The 22,455-nt window shown below is 39.2% G+C and overlaps 1 protein-coding gene across 6 annotated transcripts in view; it reads left to right on the top strand.

Annotated features, from left to right (window-relative positions):
* MAST2 (microtubule associated serine/threonine kinase 2) overlaps window positions 1-22,455 on the top strand; it is a 206,815-nt gene that overhangs the window by 97,315 nt on the left and 87,045 nt on the right. Inside the window, exons 1-2 of one of the 6 annotated variants that reach the window (XM_052637209.1) lie at window positions 15,372-15,642; window positions 18,323-18,517. The exons of 3 other annotated variants lie outside the window; for them this stretch is intronic. In XM_052637209.1, the coding sequence (XP_052493169.1) occupies window positions 15,593-15,642; window positions 18,323-18,517 (245 nt within the window). In that variant the 5' untranslated portion in view covers window positions 15,372-15,592. Of the gene's footprint in view, window positions 1-15,371; window positions 15,643-15,878; window positions 15,938-18,322; window positions 18,518-22,455 lie in introns of those variants that run through there. 2 more of the 6 variants (XM_052637210.1, XM_052637208.1) reach the window with 2 other exon arrangements.

Genomic DNA, 22,455 nt, shown 5'->3' with positions numbered 1-22,455 from the left:
GTGAACTCCGGGAGTTGGTGATGGACAGGGAGGCCTGGCGTGCTGCAATTCATGGGGTCACAAAGAGTCGGACACGACTGAGCGACTGAACTGAACTGAACTGAACTGGAAAGGTAATGGAGTTGAGTATTTTTCTCTCTTTTCAAAGTATAAATAGGAGATATATCTTATTTGTATGTCATTGAAATTATCCAGTAATCAAGGAGATGTTCATGCAGGAGTGGAGAGAACTGCTGGAATATTCTTAATTAAGCAATAATGGAGGCCATCTAAGTACATGTGGAAGTATTAGCCTTAGACAGGGTGTTGACAGTTTGTCCCCAGCAGCCTCAAATACATCATTTTATTTGTAAAAGATTATGCATATAAAATGTATGGCATAGAATCTTCAATTTAGCACTCAACTATTTGTTATTGTTAAAGTGTTTACTGCAGTGCCTGTTTAATTAGTATACTTTGAAAAAGTGGTAGCTGTTTATTACTGTTTTTATTATTAGCAGGCTATAATTACGTGTTAAAAACAGCAAATTTTTCAGAAAAACAAATTAGTAAGATCCTAAACCAAGTTAAACGAGCAGTAGGGTACCTTAGCAAAATCACAGGTGATTCATGGTTGGTTTTGATCACAATAGGAAGAAAGCAGCTAAATCCCAAGATGGGGAATGAGAACATCCAGGCCTGCAATGATACAGACTTTGTTCGGACAAGTTGGTTATGAAAGTTCTTTTGGCCTGGCTTGTATCATTTATTTTAGATGTGGCTTCCTGAAGTAAAATTGTTTTCATTTTTAGAAAACTATTTCATATTTAAACCCATTGGGGTATTTTTTTTTTTTTTTTGCATTGAAAAAATCTAGTCTAGAGTATCAGACCTAGAGGAGCTGATAGCTTTGTTGATAGTGTACATATCTGTGGGAAAATGATTGAAAGAAAATGAAGTTCTAAAGCTATTTATATTTATTTACCCAAGCCATAGGAATATTGTGTTTTGCTTTTTTCTCAGTGGAAACAGCTCTGAATGACTTCCCTTGCCTGGGTCTGTGGCAGAACCCCCTCTTAGCAGTTCCTATCAAATAGGATTTTTTTTTTTTTTTGGTTTGTGAATCAGCACCAATATCTAGGCCCTATTCTTAGGAGCTCAGTGTCAGTAGTGTTCTAGTCTTTAGTTACCCAAAAAGTTAAGCTTTTCTTATAGATATTACAACTCAAGGAAATTGTCCTTATATTTCTTGAAATGTTTTTATTTCTTTGAGGCTGTGAGCAGTCAGTAGAGATAAGAACAAACTTATCACTTAGGAGTGAAAAGGTAGCTACAGCACCTGTCATAGTGTGTGTGTTGCTCTTGGTAGCCTTTATTAAACTTGAGTCCTTGAGGATAGTTACCTTTGCAGTGTTGACTTACTCATTTGATCAGTGGACTAGGACATCAGATATTGGATGAAAGTGGGAGAGTCAATTCTTAGGTAGGTTGATGAGAAGTCTGTGGTCCCCGAGGAGGAGAAAGGTCTGGGGTTCTTGAGGAAGAGATAGGGTTCTGAAGTTCTCAAGGAGGAGAAAAGGACAAATGTTTTTTCTTTAAGCTCAGAGCTGATGATTGCGCAACAAAACAACTCATCTTACTCAAGGATATGTTTTCCCTTAAAGTCTGTTCAATTCAGTTCAATTCAGTCGCTCAGTCATGTCCGACTCTTTGGGACCCCATGGACTGCTGCACACCAGGCTTCCCTGTCCATCACCAACTCCCAGAGCTTGCTCAAACTCATGTGCATCAAGTCGGTGATGCCATCCAACCATCTCATCCTCTGTCATCCCCTTCTCCTCCTGCCTTCTATGTTTCCTAGCGTCAGGGTCTTTTCCAGTGAGTCAGTTCTTCTCATCAGGTGGCCAAAGTATTGGAGTTTCAGCTTCAGCATCAGTCATTCCAATGAACATTCAGGACTGATTTCCTTTAGGATGGACTGGTTGGATCTCCTTGCAATCCAAGCGACTCTCAAGAGTCTTCTCCCACACCACAGTTCAAAAGGATCAATTCTTCAGCTCTCAGCTTTCTTTATAGTCCAACTCTCACATCCATACATGACTACTGGAAAAACCATAGCCTTGACTAGATGGACCTTTGTTGGCAAAGTAATGTCTTCTAGGTTTGTCATAGCTTTTCTTCCAAGGACCAAGCGTCTTTTAATTTCATGGCTACAGTCACCATCTGCAGTGATTTTGGAGCCCCCAGATATAAAGTCTCTCACTGTTTCCACTGTTTCCCCATCTATATTCCATGAAGTGATGGGACCAGATGCCATGATCTTAGTTTTCTGAATGTTGAGCTTTAAGCCAGTTTTTCACTCTCCTCTGTCACTCTCATCAAGAGGCTCTTTAGTTCTTCGCTTTCTGCCATAAGGGTGGTGTCATCTGCATATCTGAGGTTGTTGATATTTCTTTCAGCAATCTTGATTCCTGCTTGTGCTTCATCCAGCCCAGCGTTCCTCATCGTGTACTCTGCATATAAGTTAAATAAGCAGGGTAACAATATTCCCAATTTGGAACCAGTGTGTTGTTCCATGTCTGGTTCTGTTACTTCTTGACCTGCATGCAGGTTTCTCAGGAGACAGGTAAGGTGGTCTGGTATTCCTGTCTCTTTAAGAATTTCCCACAGTTTGTTGTGCTCTATCCAGTCAAAGGCTTTGGTGTAATCAATAAAGCAGAAGTAGATGTTTTTCTGGAACTCTCTTGCTTTTTCTATGATCTGACAGATTTTGGCAATTTGATCTCTGGTTCCTCTGCCTTTTCTAAATCCAGCTTGAACATCTGGAAGTTCACCGTTCATGTACTGTTGAAGCCTTGCTTGGAGAATTTTGAGCATTACTTTGCTAGCGTGTGAGATGAGTGCAATTGTGTGGTGGTTTGAACATTCTTTGGCATTGCCTTTCTTTGGGACTGGAATGAAAACTGACCTTTTCCAGTCCTGTGGCCACTGCTGCATTTTCCAAATTTGCTGGCATATTGAGTGCAGCACTTTCACAGCATCATCTTTTAGGATTTGAAATAACTCACCTGGAACTCCATCACCTCCACTAGCTTTGTTCATAGTGACGCTTCCTAAGGCCCACTTCACTTTGTATTCCAGGATATCTAGCTCTAGGAGAGTGATCACACCATCGTGGTTATCTGGATCATGGAGATCTTTTTTGGTTAGTTCTTCTGTGTATTCTTGCAACTTCTTAATGTCTTCTGCTTCTGTTAGGTCCATACCATTTCTGTCCTTTATCGTGCCCACCTTTGTATGAAATGTTCCTTTGCTATCTCTAATTTTCTTGAAGAGATCTCTAGTCTTTCCCATTCTGTTCTTTTTCTCTATTTCTTTGTATTGACACTGAGGAAGATTTGTTTTTAATCCTTGTTGTTCTTTGGAACTTTTGAAAGAGACAAATAGATTCAAGAGATTAGATCTGACAGACCGAGTGCCTGAAGAACTATGGAAAGAGGTTTGAGACATTGTCCAGGAAGCTGTGATCAAGAAAAGTGACCATCAGGTAGGGACCATCCCCAAGAAAAAGAAATGCAAAAAGGCAAAATGGTTGTCTGAGGAGGCCTTACAAATAGCTGAGAAAAGAAGAGAAGTGAGAGGCAAAGGAGAAAAGGAAGAACCTTGCTATTCTTTGGAACTCTGCATTCAAGTGGGTATATCTTTCCTTTTCTATTGTTAGTTCTAATCCTGTTATCTTAAAAATGTATATTGTGGGAGTGGGTCTGGTAAGACCTTTACAACCTTGAGACATTCTTTTGATTTACTGTAATAACCAATTGAAAAAGTATATAGCTCTTTTGCTGAGACTAGTGAGGGGGGCGCACTCTCTATCCCCCTTCTGATGTCTTTGTCAGAAGCTTTCTTTGTCCCTTTTTATGCTTTAATAAAACTCTGCTACACAAAGGCTCTTGAGTGATCAAACCTGGTCCCTGATCCCGAAGCTAAATCTTCTTCTTCGGAGATCCCGAATCTGAAATCGTTCACCATAAGCTATCAAGAGTAAATGCCAGGTGTCTGCAATGGTAGTCAGTGGGCAGGGAAGACTTCCTGGGGCTCAAGGATTGGATGTATCAAACTTTAGCTCTGTGAAACTGACATGTGAAACAGTATCATGTACTTTCCCACTCTGATGCAACTTGATGGTATTTGTCTAGATGAATGCTTCAGGAGAATGTGCTAAAAAGAGGTACCACCTGCTACACATTGTAAATCCTTTGTGTGTGTCAATAGTGCCTGATATAAGGCTTTAGTTTCTCTGTGGACTTTGCAAGTCAGGAAATTTTGATACCTGTAATAACTTTGAAGGCCAGAGTGATAGCTTTGTGTTATATGTAACAGTCTATTTTTTTAAATTGGGCTTATAGAGAAAATGGTCTTACATAGGTTCTCTACCTCCCAGTGGGGGAAGGTAGGGATTGATAGAGATTGGAAGGAATGGCACAATAGTTACTACTGATTTCCCAGCAGGAGCTATTTTGTTGTTAAAAAATGAACATGGTTTGTCAGTGAGCCATAAGTGTATAGACACAAGACCTGAAAATGGAAAAGTTGTGAGAACCTGTATGTTACTCTTACGTTGAAAGTAGTTATTATTCTGATCATTTGCACATTTATATCTCTTGACCTTGCAACTACTATAATGTATTTGAATATCTCAAAGTCAGCTCAGCATTAGCATTTATAAAACCGAGATCATTGTCTTTCTCAGAAACCTACTCCTCTCTTATTTTCTAGCTTACTAAACGGTACTACTTCCTCAAGATCGAAAACTTCATTATCCTTGTTACCCTTCTCTGCCTCATTCCAGCTCCTTTATATTGTACTATACCTCTAAATAGCGCCAATTCCTTCTCGTTTCTACAAGCGCTTGTGTGCCTGTATAGTCCAAGCTGTTGTGATCTGTTGGCTCTGCTACTCCTATAGCTTCTAACTAGTCTTTGTCTAGCATTGCTTACCCTCCAGTACACGCACCCATCATAAAATAGCCAGAAGAAGGTTTTTAAAGTACAGATTTGATTATTTGATGTTTATTTAAATTCATTTAGTGTGTATTTGTATTACTCTTAAGAGTAATAGTCTTAGGATCACATCTGAAACTCTTGACATGGCCCATGAAACTGTCTGTACAATCTGGTTCCTATTTTTGTCTCTATATTTTGCACAGTGTTTTTCTCTGTGCCTGGAATGATCTTTTCTTCATCTATACCTCCTACTTAGTCTCAGCTTACATCTCACTTCCTTATGAAAGGCTTTTCTGATCTCATCTATACCTTGCTGTCCCTAGGCCAAGTTGGGTTTTCCATGATGTACTTTGATCAAACCCTCTACTTTTCCTTCATAGTTCTCATAGAAATTGTAGATGAAGAATTATTTGTCTTTCATCTCTCAATGGATTGTCTATTAGTCTGGTTGGGTTGCCATAACAAAATACCATAGGCTGAGGGCTTAAACAACAGAAATTTATTTTCTCATAGTTCTCGAGGCTAGATGTCCAGGAGGATCACAGTGCCGGCCTGGTTGGTTTCTAAAGAGAACTGTCTTCCTGGCTGGCAGATAAAAGGCCATTTTCTTACTGTTCTCACTGTATACTCACATGACCTTTCCTCTATGTGTGTATGTGTATAAGGGTGGGGAGTGTAGAGAAAGCGAAAGATCAAGGATCAAGCTCCTCCTCTTATAAGGTCTCCAGGCCTATTGGATTAGGGCCCCCCCACTCTTATGAACTCATTTAACTGTAATTACCTCTTGAAGATCCTATCTCCAAATACAGTCAGTCATTGGGGAATTAGAGCTTCAAAATAGGAATTTTGGGTGGGGGACACAATTCAGATCATAGCAGATGGTAAGCTCCATTAGGTCAAGATCACATTTATGTGACCTAGGACAAGAATATAAATGGAGATAGAAATGTAAAAGAGTTTTAAGTAAAGCTGTTGTGATGCTGGGAGGGATTGGGGGCAGGAGGAGAAGGGGACGACAGAGGATGAGATGGCTGGATGGCATCACCAACTCGATGGACATGAGTTTGAGTGAACTCCGGAAGTTGGTGATGGACAGGGAGGCCTGGTGTGCTGCGATTCATGGGGTTGCAAAGAGTCGCACACGACTGAGCGGCTGAACTGAATAAACTGTAAAATAAGATATGTTCTATCCTTCTATCTTGAGAAATATAGTTTCGTAATAACGAGTTACAAAAAAGTGTGAAACTATTGTTTTCTTAAGGTGTTAAATATTTTATTAGTATTTAATTTAATATTATTAATAATGAGTACCAGGCACATGCAATGGCCACTTCAGAAGAGAAGTGAAAAAAGGACAAATTTGTATGTAGTAAAGAAATATTGAAATAAATTTATAAGTGTTTACAAACCTCGATACTTCTGTGGGGAGAAGGGAAGTCAGTTGAACCTATACTATACAGAGCTGATTTGCATTTCTATAGAAAGGAACTATTTTGTATTGCTGTCAGTTATCTGTAATTTAGAGAGTTGTAAAATGGCACAAAGGCAATAAAAGGCTAGAATCAAATAATTTAATCTCTAAACAATGCATAGTTTTCAATCTGAAGGTTATTACTGTTTTTTTTTCTTTACTTACACCAAGTTTTCTCACTGTCTTTCTCTCACTCTTGATTAAATCAGTCTCATATACTATTCGTGATCATAAAACAAGGTTGTTCTCATTAAATATGGCCTAGTTTTTTACACAGGGATAGCAATAAGGTTAATTTCATGTTTGGCCTTCTTAAATTTGCTTTGCTGGGAATTTTATAAAGAATCTCAGATTGAACTTTTTAAAGCTGCTGTTATTTGTATTTCGAGGCTAGAGAGCCAAACTCAAGAAATTCTTCACCAGATTTCATCTGTAATACCTATGAATTTGGGTGGATTCTTTTTTTCAAGGTCCTTAAAGATGTCTTAAGGGTCTTGGGCCTGCCAGGAAGTGACCTGCTGGACCCTGTAAAACCAGGCCCGTTTTCCTGATAGCATTTTTTATGTATTGAGTCCAAAAATTCAACCATAGTCCTTTAAAAGTGGCCTGTTTTACCTGATTAAATAAGTATCATTCTCAAATATGACATTTTAGATAAACTCTTAGTTGCATAACCATTTTTTACGATTATGTTTTAAGGGAATTCAGTAAGTAAATTTAGTAAGACTTTCTCAAATCTCATTGGAATCAGTGAGAATCAGATACAATTCAGAAATGTTTCCTTTTACAAAAGCAAATTATTAAGAATTTAGATAGATTAAGAAGAAAGAGTAGGCTTCCTTATATACCCAGAAAATATACCTTAAGACAATATTCCAAACAAACTGCGGTCATCCCTCATTAGTTCATTCAGCCTTAGTGTAATTAATTTTCATTTCACTAGATCTTAGATTAGTAGTCTGCTTCTTGAGTTACGGAAATTCTGACTCAGTCCACTGTAGTGGTCTGAAAATTTTCCACAAGTGATGGCATCAGAAACCTGTACCCAAAGAGTCTCTTCTTCGAAGTGTCGATAGTTTGAAATACCTACCACAGTCTTTTTCCAAGGAACTCTGAAACAATTATTTGTTGAAAACACAGACTTTGGCTTGTAGTTGATTGTAAAGCCTTGAACTCTAGCATCACTTAGAAAAAAAAATCTCTTGGTCAATGACAGCTGTGGTCAGTTTATTATTGACAGTTTTTAAAATGTGAATGGTGTGATGAGAGTTTACAACAAGAACAATCCAACTAACAAGGGAATTAAGTTGTTTCTGTAGCATACAAAATAAGAATCATAAAATCAACTCAAAAAAAATTTAGCAAAATGTCTCTGGGGGTAGTTTTTTCAAAGAAGACAGTGGATATTACATCTGATTTATAAAATATGAATGAACATAGCTTTTACAGAGAAAAAATTCTTGATATGTAATATGTAATAATCTTTTGACAGAGAACATGCCAGGACTAAGCTACAGATATCAAGTAAAAAGATTTAGTAAGACTGTAATAAATGGTAGACAGTTATCAGTATACATTTATAAAATTCCATTGGCCTAGAAGAAGCTAGATTTAGATTTTAAAAGTAAGGCTTTTAGCAAGTAAGCATTTTATGTGATAACTGAAATTAAGACTGCAAAAACTAAACTATTATTTCCTAAAATCTAGCAAAACACTGTGAGGACTCATAAACAGGAATACATTATGGGATAAATGCATGCTCAGTCACTCAGTTGTGTCTGACTCTTTGTGACCCCATGGACTGTAGCCCACCAAGCTTCTCTGTCCATGGGGTTTTCCAGGCAAGAATACTGAGAGGGTTGCCATTTCCGACTCCAGGTTATGGGATAAAAGGGCATTGACAAATCTCTAGAAACTTCCCATAATTATACAGTTTCTGGAATATTTATATTCATAGCATTTTAGCTGTATAAATTTAAACTAGGGAAGGCTGAGCATCTTTTCTGATTTGACAGGTTTTCCCATGAAACTCATCAATAGTAAAATGCCAAATAAACTAAATAAAAGGTAACACAGTTTTGAATAACCTCAGGTTTTCCATGAGGAACCTTATTTTGTTTGTTTTCTTAAATAATTAAGGACATAATAAGTCAACATAAAGTAAAGGAAGTTATTTTATTATGATATAAAATATTTGCTATCTGGGCACATTACACAGGAAAAAAGAATAAACTTTAATAAGGTAGGTGAAAGCAATAAACAGTAAGCCAGGGAAACTGGCCCATCAAAATTGGGCAAACTTTGCTAAAATTTTAACCAGTTCATAGCTTTTCAGATTCATAATATGGTATTTATAAGCCACAGCAAACAAACATCACTTTCCCAGTTTTGTTCTGCTTCATATTCTGGAACGTATTCACACTTTACTTGAGGACAGTTCTTAGGGGGTTGTCAAATCAGATTTAATTTTATAGTAATACTAAAATGATACTAACATGTAATGTGTTTATCATTGCTATCTTCAAATGAATCAGTACATAACACATTATTGAAGTGTCTGAGGTAATTAGATTTAGATGAAGTCCCGAGGGTGTCTTTCTAAGAAGAGGGTGAGAGCAGAGAGTACTTGTGGCTCTCCACTTCCACTGCCAGCCCCCTCCTTCTTTCCCTTCTCTTGCTCTCTCCCATGAGCTCACGGTGAGAAGGTGACTGCTGGTTATAACTCAGGAAGTGAGCCCTACAAGCAAACAGATCTGCTAGCATCCTTTTGTTTTGTTTGTTTATTTTGGCTGCTCCAGGTCTTACCTGCTCTGTGGGCTGGCTTCTCATTGCAGTGGCTTCTTGTTGCAGAGCACAGACTTTAGGGTGAGTGGGCTTCCATAGTTGTGGCACACAGGCTTAGTTACTCTGTGGAATGTAGAATCTTCCTGAATCAGGGATCAAACTCATGTCCCCTGCATTAGATTCTTCAAATCTGCTAGCATGTTAATCTTGGACTTTGCAGCCTCCAGACTATGAGAAGTAAATGTCTGTTGTTTAAGCTAAACACACACACACATACAAAACCTTGCAGTTTCCATTTGTAGTACAGTTATTATTGATAGTTATAATTCATACAAATAAGCTGTTTGGGTGTCCCCAGAAAGTTTTGCTTGATGAATTTTGAGAAATATATATGAAACTGTGCAACTCAAATTGGGACTTGGTTGCGTGGCCAGGACTCAAATCCAGCAGAACCTAGACTGGGACTTGAACCCACTGTCTTCTAATTGAGATCACATACTCACATACCAAATACCAAGACTTCTTGAAATTCAGGTTATTTATGTCTCATCGTGAAAAGAATTCAGTGAGAGACACAATGATAGGTAAGAAGTAGATTTACTTAGAGAGTATATGCATTTCATAGACAAAATGTAGTCCATCTCTAAAGGTAAGAGCTGGTGCTAGGTCATGGGGTTGTCTTGGAAAATGAGAGTGGCCATGGAAGAAACAGATTCCACATAGAGTGTGGGCCGTCTCAGAAGGCAAGAGGCCCTGAAACATGGCAGAGTTAGTTTTTACGGGCTGGGTAGTTTCATAGGCTAACGAGTGGGAGGATTATTTCCACCATTTTGAAGAAGGGGCAGAGATTTACAGGAATTGGGCCCTGCCCACTTTTTGGCCTTTTTATTGTTGGCCTTGAAACGGCCATGTTGCTGGCAGGTGTGTCATTTAGCATATGTTAATGCATTATGATGAGCATATAATAAAGCTCAAGGTCTAGTGGACGTTGAACTTCTGCCATCTTTGACCTAATCAGTTCTAAACATTTTGTCCTGTCTTCAAGGGCTATGTTGTTCTTTTACAATAGGACTGCGAAAAAGAATGTAAAGTGTGTTTTTATTTTATGTTGATTATGTATTGGATTGATATTGTGAATGTCAGTTCCGTTCAGTTGCTCAGTCATGTCCTACTCTTTGGGACCCCATGGACTGCAGCACGCCAGGCTTCTCTATTCGTCACCAACTCCTGGAGCTTGCTCAAACTCATTCCATCAAGTCAGTGATGCCATCCAACCATTTCATCCTCTGTCGTCCCCTTCTCCCACCTTCAATCTTTTGCAGTATCAGGGTCTTTTCCAATGAGTCAGTTCTTCCCATCAGGTGGCCAAAGTATTGGAGCTTCAGCTTCAGCATCAGTCCTTCCAATGAATATTCAGGATTGATTTCCCTCAGGATTGACTGATTTGATCACCTTGCTTCCAAGGACTCTCAAGAGTCTTCTGCAACACCACAGTTCAGAAGCATCAATTTTTTGGCTCTCAGCTTACTTTATGGTCCAACTGTCACATCCATACATGACCACTGGAAATAGCATAGTTTCGATTGACTGTATGGACCTTTGTTGGCAAAGCTTTTCTTCCAAGGAGCAGGCTTTTTTTATTGTGAATAATAAAAGACGCTTGCTATAGTATATTGTGAATATACTAAGTTAAATATATTAAAAATTGTGTTATTTTGACAATACTAGCTTCATAAACTTTCTTCACAGTCGCTCATTTTGTTTTCAGATTAAAAAGCATTTTTTTTATTTGGCTGCACCGGGTCTTAGTTTGTAGCATGCAGGGCCTTTGATTTTTTTGTTGTTGTTGTTGAATGCAGTATTTTTAGTTGTGGCATGAAAACTCTTAGTTGCAGCATGTAGGGTCTAGTTCTCTGACCAGGGATCAAACCCAGGCCCCCTTATTGGGAGCTCAGAGTTTTAGCCACTAGACCACCAGGGAATTCCTTAGATTTTTTTTTTTTCTTAAATTGGAGGGTAATTGTTCTGCTACAGAAGTAAAAATTGGAATTGGTTTAAAAAAAATTCATAAAGCAGTACATGGATTTAGAAATGAACCATGAGCTTCACATGTCAAACTTTGTAATGGAGTCTCATGATAAATTATTCTTGTCACAGAAGATATTACACAATATTTTAATATCACCTTATAAATTGCTATCACTTATGTTGCAATTTCACCATCCCTTAAAACAATAGCTAGGCAGCCATCGAACATGTTTTAAGATCTCCTTTAATGTTTTCAGTGCTGGGATAATAAAGAAAACCAAAAATAGCAGTACGTTCAGAATAACTTTGATCTGTAGTGGTCCTAATAAAGTAGTCTATGGAAATTTGTTGGTGAATCTGCTTCATAGTCATGCCTGGTGAACAAACTCTAAGGTGGCCCCCATAGCCTCCTCCTCCTATTAATATTTTTGCGTAATCCTATTCCCTTTGAGTATGGCAGTACCTGAAACTTGCTTCTAACCAATGAAAGAGTAAAAGTGATAAGATGTCATTCATGTGACTATGTTATGGTATATAAGACTTTGTCTAAGTTAGTAGACTCACCATAGAAACTGTCTTTCTGGCTTCTTGAAGTAGGCAACCATGTTGGGAAAACCCATATGGCACAGAATGATGGTAGCTTCTAGGAGCTGAGGTTGGCTTTCAGTTGATATCCAGTAAGCAGCTCAGGCCTCAGTCTAGTAGCCACAAGGAAGTAAATTTGGCTAACTACCTGATTGAACTTAGAAGTGGATTCTTCCTTAGCCAAGCCACTGTATAAGAATGTGGGGTGACACAGCTTATCTAGGTCCTTTGCTTAGGCATTGTGAGACCCTAAGCAGAGAACCTGGATAAGCTGTGCTTGAATTCTAGACTCATAGAAATTGAAATAGTAAATATGTGTTGTCTTAAGTGGCTATGTTTGTGATAATTTCTTATGCAATAGAAAAAGAACACATTATGCCAACTTTTTCCACTTTCTTGCTTTAATTTCCTTGTATTTTATTGCAATGTTAATTTCATCAAATCTGCTATATGAAAATTCTTTTGACTAAGATATGTATTTAAAAAATTTTTTAATATATATTTGGCTACATTTTGGCTGCATTGGGTCTTAAATTGCAGTACACAGGATTTTCCTTGCATCATGTGAAATCTTTCCTTGTGGCACGGGGGCTCAGTAGTTGCAAAGTCCCAAATTAGTTGCTCCACAACATGAGAGATCTTAGTTCCCAAACCAAGGACCAGACCCATGTCCTCAGCATTGCAAGGCAGATTCGATTCTGAGGCAAACCATTCAATATCATGGTAATCCAAATCTATGCCCTGACCAGTAATGCTGAAGAAGCTGAAGTTGAATGGTTCTATGAAGATCTACAAGACCTTCTAGAACTAACACCCCCAAAATATGTCCTTTTCATTATAGGGGACTGGAATGCAAAAGTAGGAGGTCAAGAAACACCTGGAGTAACAGGGAAATTTGGCCTTGGTGTACAGAATGAAGCAGGGTAAAGGCTAATAAAGTTTTGCTAAGCGAACACACTGGTCATAGCAAATACACTCTTCCAGCAACACAAGAGAAGAGTCTATACTAACTCTTACTTGTTATAGTAAGACTTTAAATTTTAAGACCAATCTAAGGGGTTGGGTAGTAATATCTCATTGTGATTTTAACTTGCATTTCTTCGATGAAAAATGATGTTCAGTTCAGTTCAGTTCAGTCGCTCAGTCGTGTCCGACTCTTTGCGACCCCATGAATCGCAGCACGCCAGGCCTCCCTGTCCATCACCAACTCCCGGAGTTCACTCAGACTCACGTCCATTGAGTCCGTGATGCCATCCAGCCATCTCATCCTCTGTCGTCCCCTTCTCCTCCTGCCCCCAATCCCTCCCAGCATCAGAGTCTTTTCCAATGAGTCAACTCTTCGCATGAGGTGGCCAAAGTACTGGAGTTTCAGCTTTAGCATCATTCCTTCCAAAGAAATCCCAGGGCTGATCTCCTTCAGAATGGACTGGTTGGATCTCCTTGCAGTCGAAGGGACTCTCAAGAGTCTTCTCCAACACCACAGTTCAAAAGCATCAATTCTTCGGCGCTCAGCTTTCTTCACAGTCCAACTCTCACATCCATACATGACCAGAGGAAAAACCATAGCCTTGACTAGTCGGACCTTTGTTGGCAAAGTAATGTCTCTGCTTTTGAATATGCTGTCTAGGTTAGTCATAACTTTTCTTCCAAGGAGTAAGTGTCTTTTAATTTCATGGCTGCAATCACCATCTGCAGTGACTTTGTAATAACATAAAGCAACCAACAATTGTAAGTAATTACTAGATTCTACTCTAAGCGCTCTACATATAATCACCAAGTAGTCCTCTTCACAGCTCTATGATATGCATGCTATTATTCCATTATTATTGTTGTTGTTATTATTATTAAGTAGCCTGGGGTTGGGTATTAGAGAATGGAGAATATTGAGTAGGAACTTAGAACCTCGCCTTAACTGCATGGCCTCAGCTTGGGGTAGAGATAGACAGAGGCTAGTTTGCTAGATATGGGAGTGTGGGCTTCTGTGACTGACCCGGAAAGCATCATGAGACTTTCCCAAGTGGGACTCAATACTTGTTGAGAGGTGGTAGATTTCTGAGAGAGTTTCCGTTTTTGTTATAGAGAACAGGGGATTCTGGGAAGGAACTGTGAGAGACAAATGATTGGGCTGGTACATGGAGAGGGACAGTGAGTGTCTGTAGCTGCCAGGTGGGGTAAGTTTGGTTGGGAAATTAGAGCAGTGGCTTTCAAATTTTTATAGACTATGACCCTCAATAATAGATTTTACACTGTAACCCATGACACGTGTTTGCACTTATAAATAATACATATTTCAGTAACAGGTGTTACAAACACAAATTTCACTAAATAATTCTTCCCCTCACTTTGTGTGAAGCACTCTGGTATTTTCTTTCTGAAAATTCTATTTCCTTTTTAAGAAAATATTGGTCCCGACTTTCTAAATTGATCTCATGACTCACTAAAGAGTTGTGACCTGCAGTTGAAAAAGCACTGGTTGGAGTATGAATTAATCTTTTGGATGTTATCCTAGAAGAACAGTTTGACATACTTTGTCATCCATATGAATGAGAGGATCTCATCCGAGTTGGCAGGTGCTCTGAAGCAGGGGACCAAGATTTTGCTTAATTTTCACTCCCTAGCTGTCAGTGTTTAGCTCAATAATTTATTTGCTTTCGTCAGATGGTTTCCTATGTGTTTGCACTTATCTTCCCTTTAGATTGAGAGCTTGCCCTCTTGAGGGGGCAAGACCCATGATAATAGCTAATAATTCTATAGCACTTCCTCTGTGCTAAGCACTTTTCTGTTTTACATATAATAATCTTCCCTACAGCCCACCTATTAAGCACCTTACCTATTTTCATTCTATAGGTGGGGAAATGTTCAGTGACTTACCCTTCTTTATAGTTCTTCTGCAGCGTACCTCATATAGTATCTGCCATAGAAATTATTTCATTAATAATTTATGGATGAAATTAAACTAAGTAGTTTCTAGGCTTACTTCTCTTAATTTGACTTATGGCTATTCTTACCAGATGGTTATTTAAGTGACTGGAGAGTAATACCAGTTGAATTTAAAATGATGCTGGATTTTGTCTGAAGAAGTACAGAGTTTACTTAAATTGGTTTCTGAGCCCTAACATTACAAATCTGTCATCCTCCATGAGGTCTGGGCTTGAGAATGAATAATGTTGCAGAAATGCCCACATATTCTTAGCTCATTATTTACTGATCTGGGATCCTTAATGTGCTTTGTTCCAGTCCGCTAGCCACTGCAGCAGCTGTTCCAGCCTAACCCACGCCTCCTGAGTTAATAGTATTTCTGTCACAGTGTGAGTTTTCAAGTTGGTATGTGCAGTCTCTGCCAGAGTCCTCACTGTTGCCAGGCTTCAGGGCTGGAGGTTGTGACTGATGTGTGGGGGAGGGGATTTGACGCTTGTCACTGAGGAGGAACGAGGTGCTCCCTGGGACTCTGATTTGTTCTGGGCTGAGTGTGAATGATGTCAGGCAGACTGAGGACAGCTGATTCATTCAGGGTCTGGGACTCCTCACTCTGCCTCACTGCTGCCTTTTGTGCTCTTAGGATTTTTTAAGGGGGGGTGTTGCTGAAAATCATAATTTTGAAGAAAAGTACTTTAATTTTTTCTCTTAAATTTGGAAAGCCTTTGTAAGTTTCCTTTGGCTTATGCCTGCATACCTCTTGTGTGAGAGAACTTCCTGCCAAGATTCCAAGTGGGAGAGGGCAAAAGCTTGAGTAGCCAGGAAAATGATGAAACGGAGGAGAGAAAGACTGGGAGCACCATGCCTGCGGATCCAGTAAGGAGGCTGGGGTCTCTGAGTGGAAACTGGCAGGTGTCAGGAAAAGAGCTAATGCCAACTAACACACCTTCATTTGCTTGGATAAAGACTCTGCTTTGGAGATGCCTGTCAGCAAGAGGGCTGGGCTGGCTTCGTGAATTCAAGGTCAAAACAGTGGTCCCTGGCAGAGGTATACGGGGTTTGTAATTCTGAAAACTGAGTTAGATGTCTTTTAGAGATTCTTAGGTACTTGGGAAGCCGGGCTAACAATGAAGACTTTTTTCCCTGCCTTGCAAGCAAAAGTGTATTTAAAGTAAGTGTCAAAGCCCCAGTGGATGTGAGAAACAAATGGAAAGGAAAATATCTCCTCTTTTGACTAGAGAGGGTATTGTATTTCTGCCCTTGGCCTGTCAGCTCAGGACCTCAGATCTGCCCTTGCAGATCCAAGCCTGAGTCTTTTAGTATGGGAATTTTATTTCTATGTTGACCAATATAGGAATAATACTTAGGTAAGGATTTTGAAGCTGGGGAATGGAAGAAGACTTCCACTCCAGGGTAGCTTTCCCAAGAGGTGCTCAGGCTTATTTAACGAAGAAGTATTGAGTGAATTGATCAGCAAATTAGGGAACCAGGGAAAGGAGTGCCCTAGAGTTCATTCCCTTTCAGTGATCTGTCTCGAACAGCCTTTGCTGTAACAGAGCAGAGGGGATGCACTTCAGATTTCCTTCCCCTGAAGGGCAGTGGTTACGTGAAGACAGCACAGCCTACTCAAGTAGGCAGACTTTGTCAGTGGGCTTCCTTTGGGTCGTTGCCCTTCAGTGTTAGCGGATGCTCATTGATTGAACTGATGATTCTACCAGACCTTGGGAAATCAGACTTGCTTGAAGTATAAAATTGGAAAGATTGACACACTTAAAAAAAAAAAAAAAGGTTTATTTCCATATTAAGCCTACAAAGTAAATGACCACAATAGAGAAACTTCATCAATTAAAAAAACATAGGGATTAAAAATCATGGTCTCCAAACATTAGTATACTGGTAATTTTAATCATTGTATCTGTTTTAGTGACTTTGAATTTGGATTAGGAAAACGCTCCTTGAGGATCTAGGAAGTAGTTTATCAATCTCTTCCCTTTTTCAAACATTCCTTTTTTGACTGCAGCCCCAGAGTATAACCAGTTTGCAGAGTGGTAATTAAGAGCAAAGAGCATGAAATTTGGTTTTCATAGATTTTTTATAATTTTGAATTATATATTCATCAGATGGCTAAGCCTCATCTTATGTGATAAGATTTAATCCAAAATTTTCTATAAGCAATGTTATTCAGGTTAACAAGAAAAGTGTATGTTCTGATTAACTCTAGCATATATGTACTGTTGACCTTGTTGTGTGTTTTGATTAGCTATAGCTTATATGTACTGTTGACCCTTAAAACCACAGGTCCACTTACACCACAGATTTTTTTCAATAAATATGTGCTACAGTGCTATACAGTGTACAGTTACTTGAACCTGCAGATGCAGAACCTCAGATATGGAGTGCTGACTATGAAGTTGGAGTGACAGCTGTGAAGTTATAGACAGATTTTCAACAACTTGCATTGTTCAAGTGTCAACTGTACTAGGGAACTAATTTTTTAAATTTAGATGTCATTTAGAGTTCTTTAGAAAAGTGGAAATTCTTTTTTAAAGTGAAAAATTAATATTTTTGCTTATAATTTAAAAATATATTGAAAAATTTTACCATCCTATTATGTCTTCATATTTTGTACTCATCTGAGAAATATGCTGAAGCCAGCTAGAGGGATAACATAGAGGAAGGTGGAGATTTCTTTTGAATATATGTAATTAAATACAAGTAGAATGTCATCAAATCCAAACAGGTAGCAGTGACAATACAGGAAACTAACATCATTTTAAAACAGGTGCTTATGTGATACTTAAGTTTTTTTCCTATCTTGGAAATAAGATATTGTAGTTTTAAATATTGTATTTGTATAGAAAGCTATACCACTACTACACAAATGCTGTGTGTCTGTCAATTATTTTTCATCATCTGTGACATGTCTATTATATATGATTAAAAAATAGAAATTCATATTTACCATCTGTCTGTGTTCAGTCTAATGATCTCACTGTCTTCTTTAGTATTTAACACATTAAGATGGTTAAATTGTTTTTTTGGGAAAAAAATAACCTGCAAAATGAAAATTTAAATAGAAGTAAAATTTATTATATATAGTGAAATAACATTATTTGGTGTACTCAGACAAAAGTTAGTTAAACAACTTGGTATTATTTTAGATGTAATCTAACAACTTAAACTATTAAGAATGCTTTATTTTTGTTGACATGTATATTTCTCTAGGAAATTTTAGTCATTGAGCACAACATATTGTCTGTTGCTTGTTAATTGATGAATTGTAGTAAATTTACAACATTTTCACAGAAGCCAACCTAAATACTTTGAATATCCAAAGCTTAACTTTTTGTTTTTAATTCTGAGGAATAAGTTTTAGTCTCCATGGTCATTCTGTGCCAACACTGGTACTGGGCATGATATTAATATCTGAGAATGGTTTTTGACCACTTACTTTTCTTGAGCCTCTTGCATAAACTAACCCACTTTGATTGAATGTTTCTTTTTGGCTGAGAAATTACCACTGACTCTGTTTTTCTCTGCTGTGGTACATTGTCAGAATCTCTGCTCTTTGCCGAGGATCTGAAGTGAACCGGCACATACTTTCTCCCACGTCGGCTCCAGCCTGGTCCCTCTCTAAAGTCCCCTTTAGTGCTGATTGTGCTCTGGCTACTTCTCCTCTTGCCTTTTTCCTGAACACACACGCCCACAGCAGTCCTGGCAGTCCCTGTTCCAGCCGCCCACTGCAGTGGAGGTAAGGAAACCTACTGTGATGAACGTGGGCCTTAGCGATTGCTTCTGGCCTGATAAGTAAAACCTAGACCTTTCTCCTTAATAATGGGGAGAAACTGCACAAAAGTGATGGCTCGTGTGAGAGGAATTTCACAGATCTCTGTTACATGCAGACTTAGGGGAAAAGTAGTGTGGCATATCAGTAGTTAGATAATTGTGTGTCCATCTCAACCAGTGGACAGCCCTGCGACCACCCCATAGGAGAAACACAGCATGACAGAATGCTAGAGCTCTCTGAGGGTTAAATAGTCCAAACCCACATTTTACACAGAAGGAAAATGAGTCCATACTGTATGCTGGGCACTGTTTTTCTCATGAAGGATTGTGATCACAAAGGAGTAAAGTCCCTGCTCTCTGTGAGCTTAGATTCTAGTGGAGGGAGGCAAACAAATTAGTGAGTAAATATATAACAGATGGACATAAATGATACTGAGAAAATACAGTAGGATAAGGGGGATGGGGAATGTGGGATCCAGGGGTTGACAGTTCATGTAAGATGGCCAGTGAGGTCCTCAGCAATAAGTTGACATTTGAGGAAAGACCTGAAGTAAGTCTCAGAGCCAGAATAGTGATATCTGAAGGAAGAGCATTTCAGACAGAGGCAGCAGAAAGTGCCTAAGACCTGATCTAAGAGCTTGCTCTGTGTGTTCTTTGTATAGCAGAGTCCAGTGAAGCTCATGTGGAATGAGTTAGGTGGTGAGTGGGAAGAAAGGCGGTGTGAGATGTAGTGGGGAGCCAGATAAAGTCGAGCTTTAAAACCATGATAAGGATGCTTATTCTTTTACTGAAGGAGTTGAGAAGCTATTGAATAGATTAAAGCAGAAGAATGCCATGATCCACCTCAGATGAAAAGAATCACTATCACTGTAGTTAGAAGGCTCCTGGTATATTCTAGGTCAGAGACAGTGGTTTGAACCCATGATGGTGCAGGTGGTAAGAAGTGTCGATTAGATGCAGAATCTGAGAAAATGGTGAGTTAAGGATAACTGAAGATTTGGTGCTGAACAGCTAGAAAAGTTTGGGAGAAGGCGATGGCACCCCACTCCAGTAGTCTTGCCTGGAAAATCCCATGGGCGGAGGAGCCTGGTGGGCTGCAGTCTATGGGGTCATGAAGAGTCGGATACGACTGAGCGACTTCCCTTTCACTTTTCACTTTCATGCATTGGAGAAGGAAATGGCAACCCACTCCAGTGTTCTTGCCTGGAGAATGCCAGGGACGGGGGAGCCTGGTGGGCTGCCGTCTATGGGGTCACACAGAGTCGGACATGACTGAAGTGACTTAGCAGCAGCAGCAGCAGCTGCTAGAAAAGTTTAGTTATCATGAACTGAGACTGGAGAAGTGCAAGAGATTGCTAATTAGACATTCAGTTAGAGATATGTGAGGTCTGGGCTAAAGAGATGTAATTAGAAATTATTATCTTATAAATGAATCATTAGGTTTGTGAGATTATCCAGTGAATATAGAAGGAGGAAATGTTAATGGATTGAGCCCTGGACTGGGGCAATCTGACTTTAAGAGATTGGGGAAACAACGAACTATCAGAGGAGAGACTAAAAAGGAACAGTTCTTCAGGAAGGACTAAGAAACCAATTGAAAAAATTTTTCAAGTGAGAGGAAGGTATGATTGATCAATAGGTATTTGATAAGCTTTCTGTTAGGGAAAAAAAAAATGGGGCAAAAGACAAATTTAAATAGAAGCAAAACTTATTATACAGGCTTAAGTGACATTATTTGATATATGAACTCAAACTCCAGAGACAATTGAGGGAAGTTTAGACTGACATAGGACAGCATTAGAAGCTGATTCCTCCCTGAAATCACCTTATTCTGGAGGTACTAGACCTTGGTACATGAGACTGAGAAAAATTGTAGGTTGGGTAGCACCCACAAGCTAAGGTGTACCCCATCTTGGCGCATGGCTTAGAGTACTAGGCCCCCTCACCCCCTCTTTTCTCAGCTGTGCCATGTGGCTTACAGAATCTTGGTTCCCCAACCTTAAAGTACTGGCCCGTGACACCTGTGTTCTTAGGACACAATCTAAGGCAATATCTTATAGCTTTAGGATTGACAACTTGTTAAATTCCCCCCCCAACACCACCCCACCAGACTTGTCCACATGTCTGGTCACTGTATTAGTGTTTTATTCCATTCTTTTTTTGTATCTCTCATATGCATCATACCAGTTCACTGATACAGCAAGATAATTTTACCTTGTTGTTTGCTGGCTATGTTTGTATATCTTTAAATGTTCTTGAATTTTATTCTGAGATGCAGTTAAATTATCAGAAAGAAATAGTTTGATCCTTTTAAGGGTTACTTTTAGGCTTTGTAGATGGTCCCAGAGCAGCATTTGGGTCTAATTTTTTCTTTATATGGAGGCAGTACTTTCTAAGTACTGTATTTGATGACCATGCATTGTGATTTTTTCTACTCTGGCTGGTGGGAGCATTGTCCATTCCTAGCCCTATGTGAGCTCTGGGAAGTACTCGTTTCCTTCCCCACCTCACTGGTCGGGGCTGAAGACTCCAGAAACCCCCTGCTGAGCTCTCACTGTACAGTTCTCTCCTTTCTGCCTTTCAAATCCTATCCACCGTAGCCCCTCCAAATTCTCAGTTTTGCCCCCCTCACCTCAGGGAGATTGCTGAACTGTTTTTAGGTAACCCCTTCTTGTGTTGCTTTCTAGGAATTTTTCCCAGGTGGTGACCTAGAGCAATCTTAAGACTTACTTTGGGGGCAAATTTAAGGCTTACTTTCTATGTTTCCCTTCTGTGCAGTGTTTAAAACTATTGTTTCATATATTTCATCTTATTTTTTTTTTAATGTTTTTAAGGCATAAGGGTAAATCTGTCTCCATTTCTCCATCATGCCAGGAAGCAGAAATCCAATCTCCTAATAGTTTGAACTCATACTTCTATCATCAGAAATGAAGATTGCCTCATGAGATGATTGATTAACTGATGTACATGTTAGATAAACGTAGTAGACAGAGGACAGATTTTTTGTTTTATCTTGCTTGGTCAAGAAAAGTTGGGAAATGAAACAGCAGGTAATATTTGTGGAGCAATACTGTATACTAAGTATTTTTCTAATGTTCAGAATACTCTAGTGAGATGGCACTACAAGCCCATTTTACTGATGAAGTGAATAATCCAAGTCAGTTTATTTTATTGATGAAGGCACTGTGGTACAGAGAGATTAAGGAAGTTACTAGTAACCAGTTGTTGTTCAGTTTGGTTGCTCAGCCGTGTCCGACTCTTTGTGACCCCATAGACTGCAGCACTCCAGGCCTCCCCCTCCCTGTCCATCACCAATTCCTGGAGTTTGCTCAAACTCATGCCCATTAATTCGTTGATGCCATCCAACCATCTCATCCTCTATTGCCTGCTTCTCTTCCTGCCTGCAATGTTTCCCAGCATCAGGGTCTTTTCTGATGAGTCAGCTCTTCATATCAGGTGGCCAAAGTATTGGAGCTTCAGCTTTAGCATCAGTCCTTCCAGTGAATGTTCTGTATTGATTTCCTTTAAGACTGACTGGTTTAATCTCCCTGCAGTCCAAGGGACTCTCAAGAATCTTCTCCAGCACCACAGTTTGAAAGCATCTATTCTTTGGCACATAGCCTTCTTTGTGGTCCAACTCTCACATCCATAGATGACTACTGGAAACACCGTAGCTTTGACTAGACAAACCTTTGTTGGCAAAGTAATGTCTCTGCTCTTTAATATGCTGTCTAGGTTTATCAGAGCTTTTTATTCTGTGGCTGCAGTCACCATCTGCAGTGATTTCTGGGGCCCAAGAAAATAAAATCTGTTACTACTTCTACTTTTCCCCCATCTATTTGCCATGAAGTAATGGGACTGGATGCCGTGATCTCAATTTTTTGAATGTTGAGTTTTAAGCCA

This window comes from Budorcas taxicolor, chromosome 3 (assembly GCF_023091745.1).
Source record: "Budorcas taxicolor isolate Tak-1 chromosome 3, Takin1.1, whole genome shotgun sequence".
Lineage (NCBI taxonomy): Eukaryota > Metazoa > Chordata > Mammalia > Artiodactyla > Bovidae > Budorcas > Budorcas taxicolor.
This window is presented reverse-complemented; position numbering and strand designations above follow the sequence as displayed.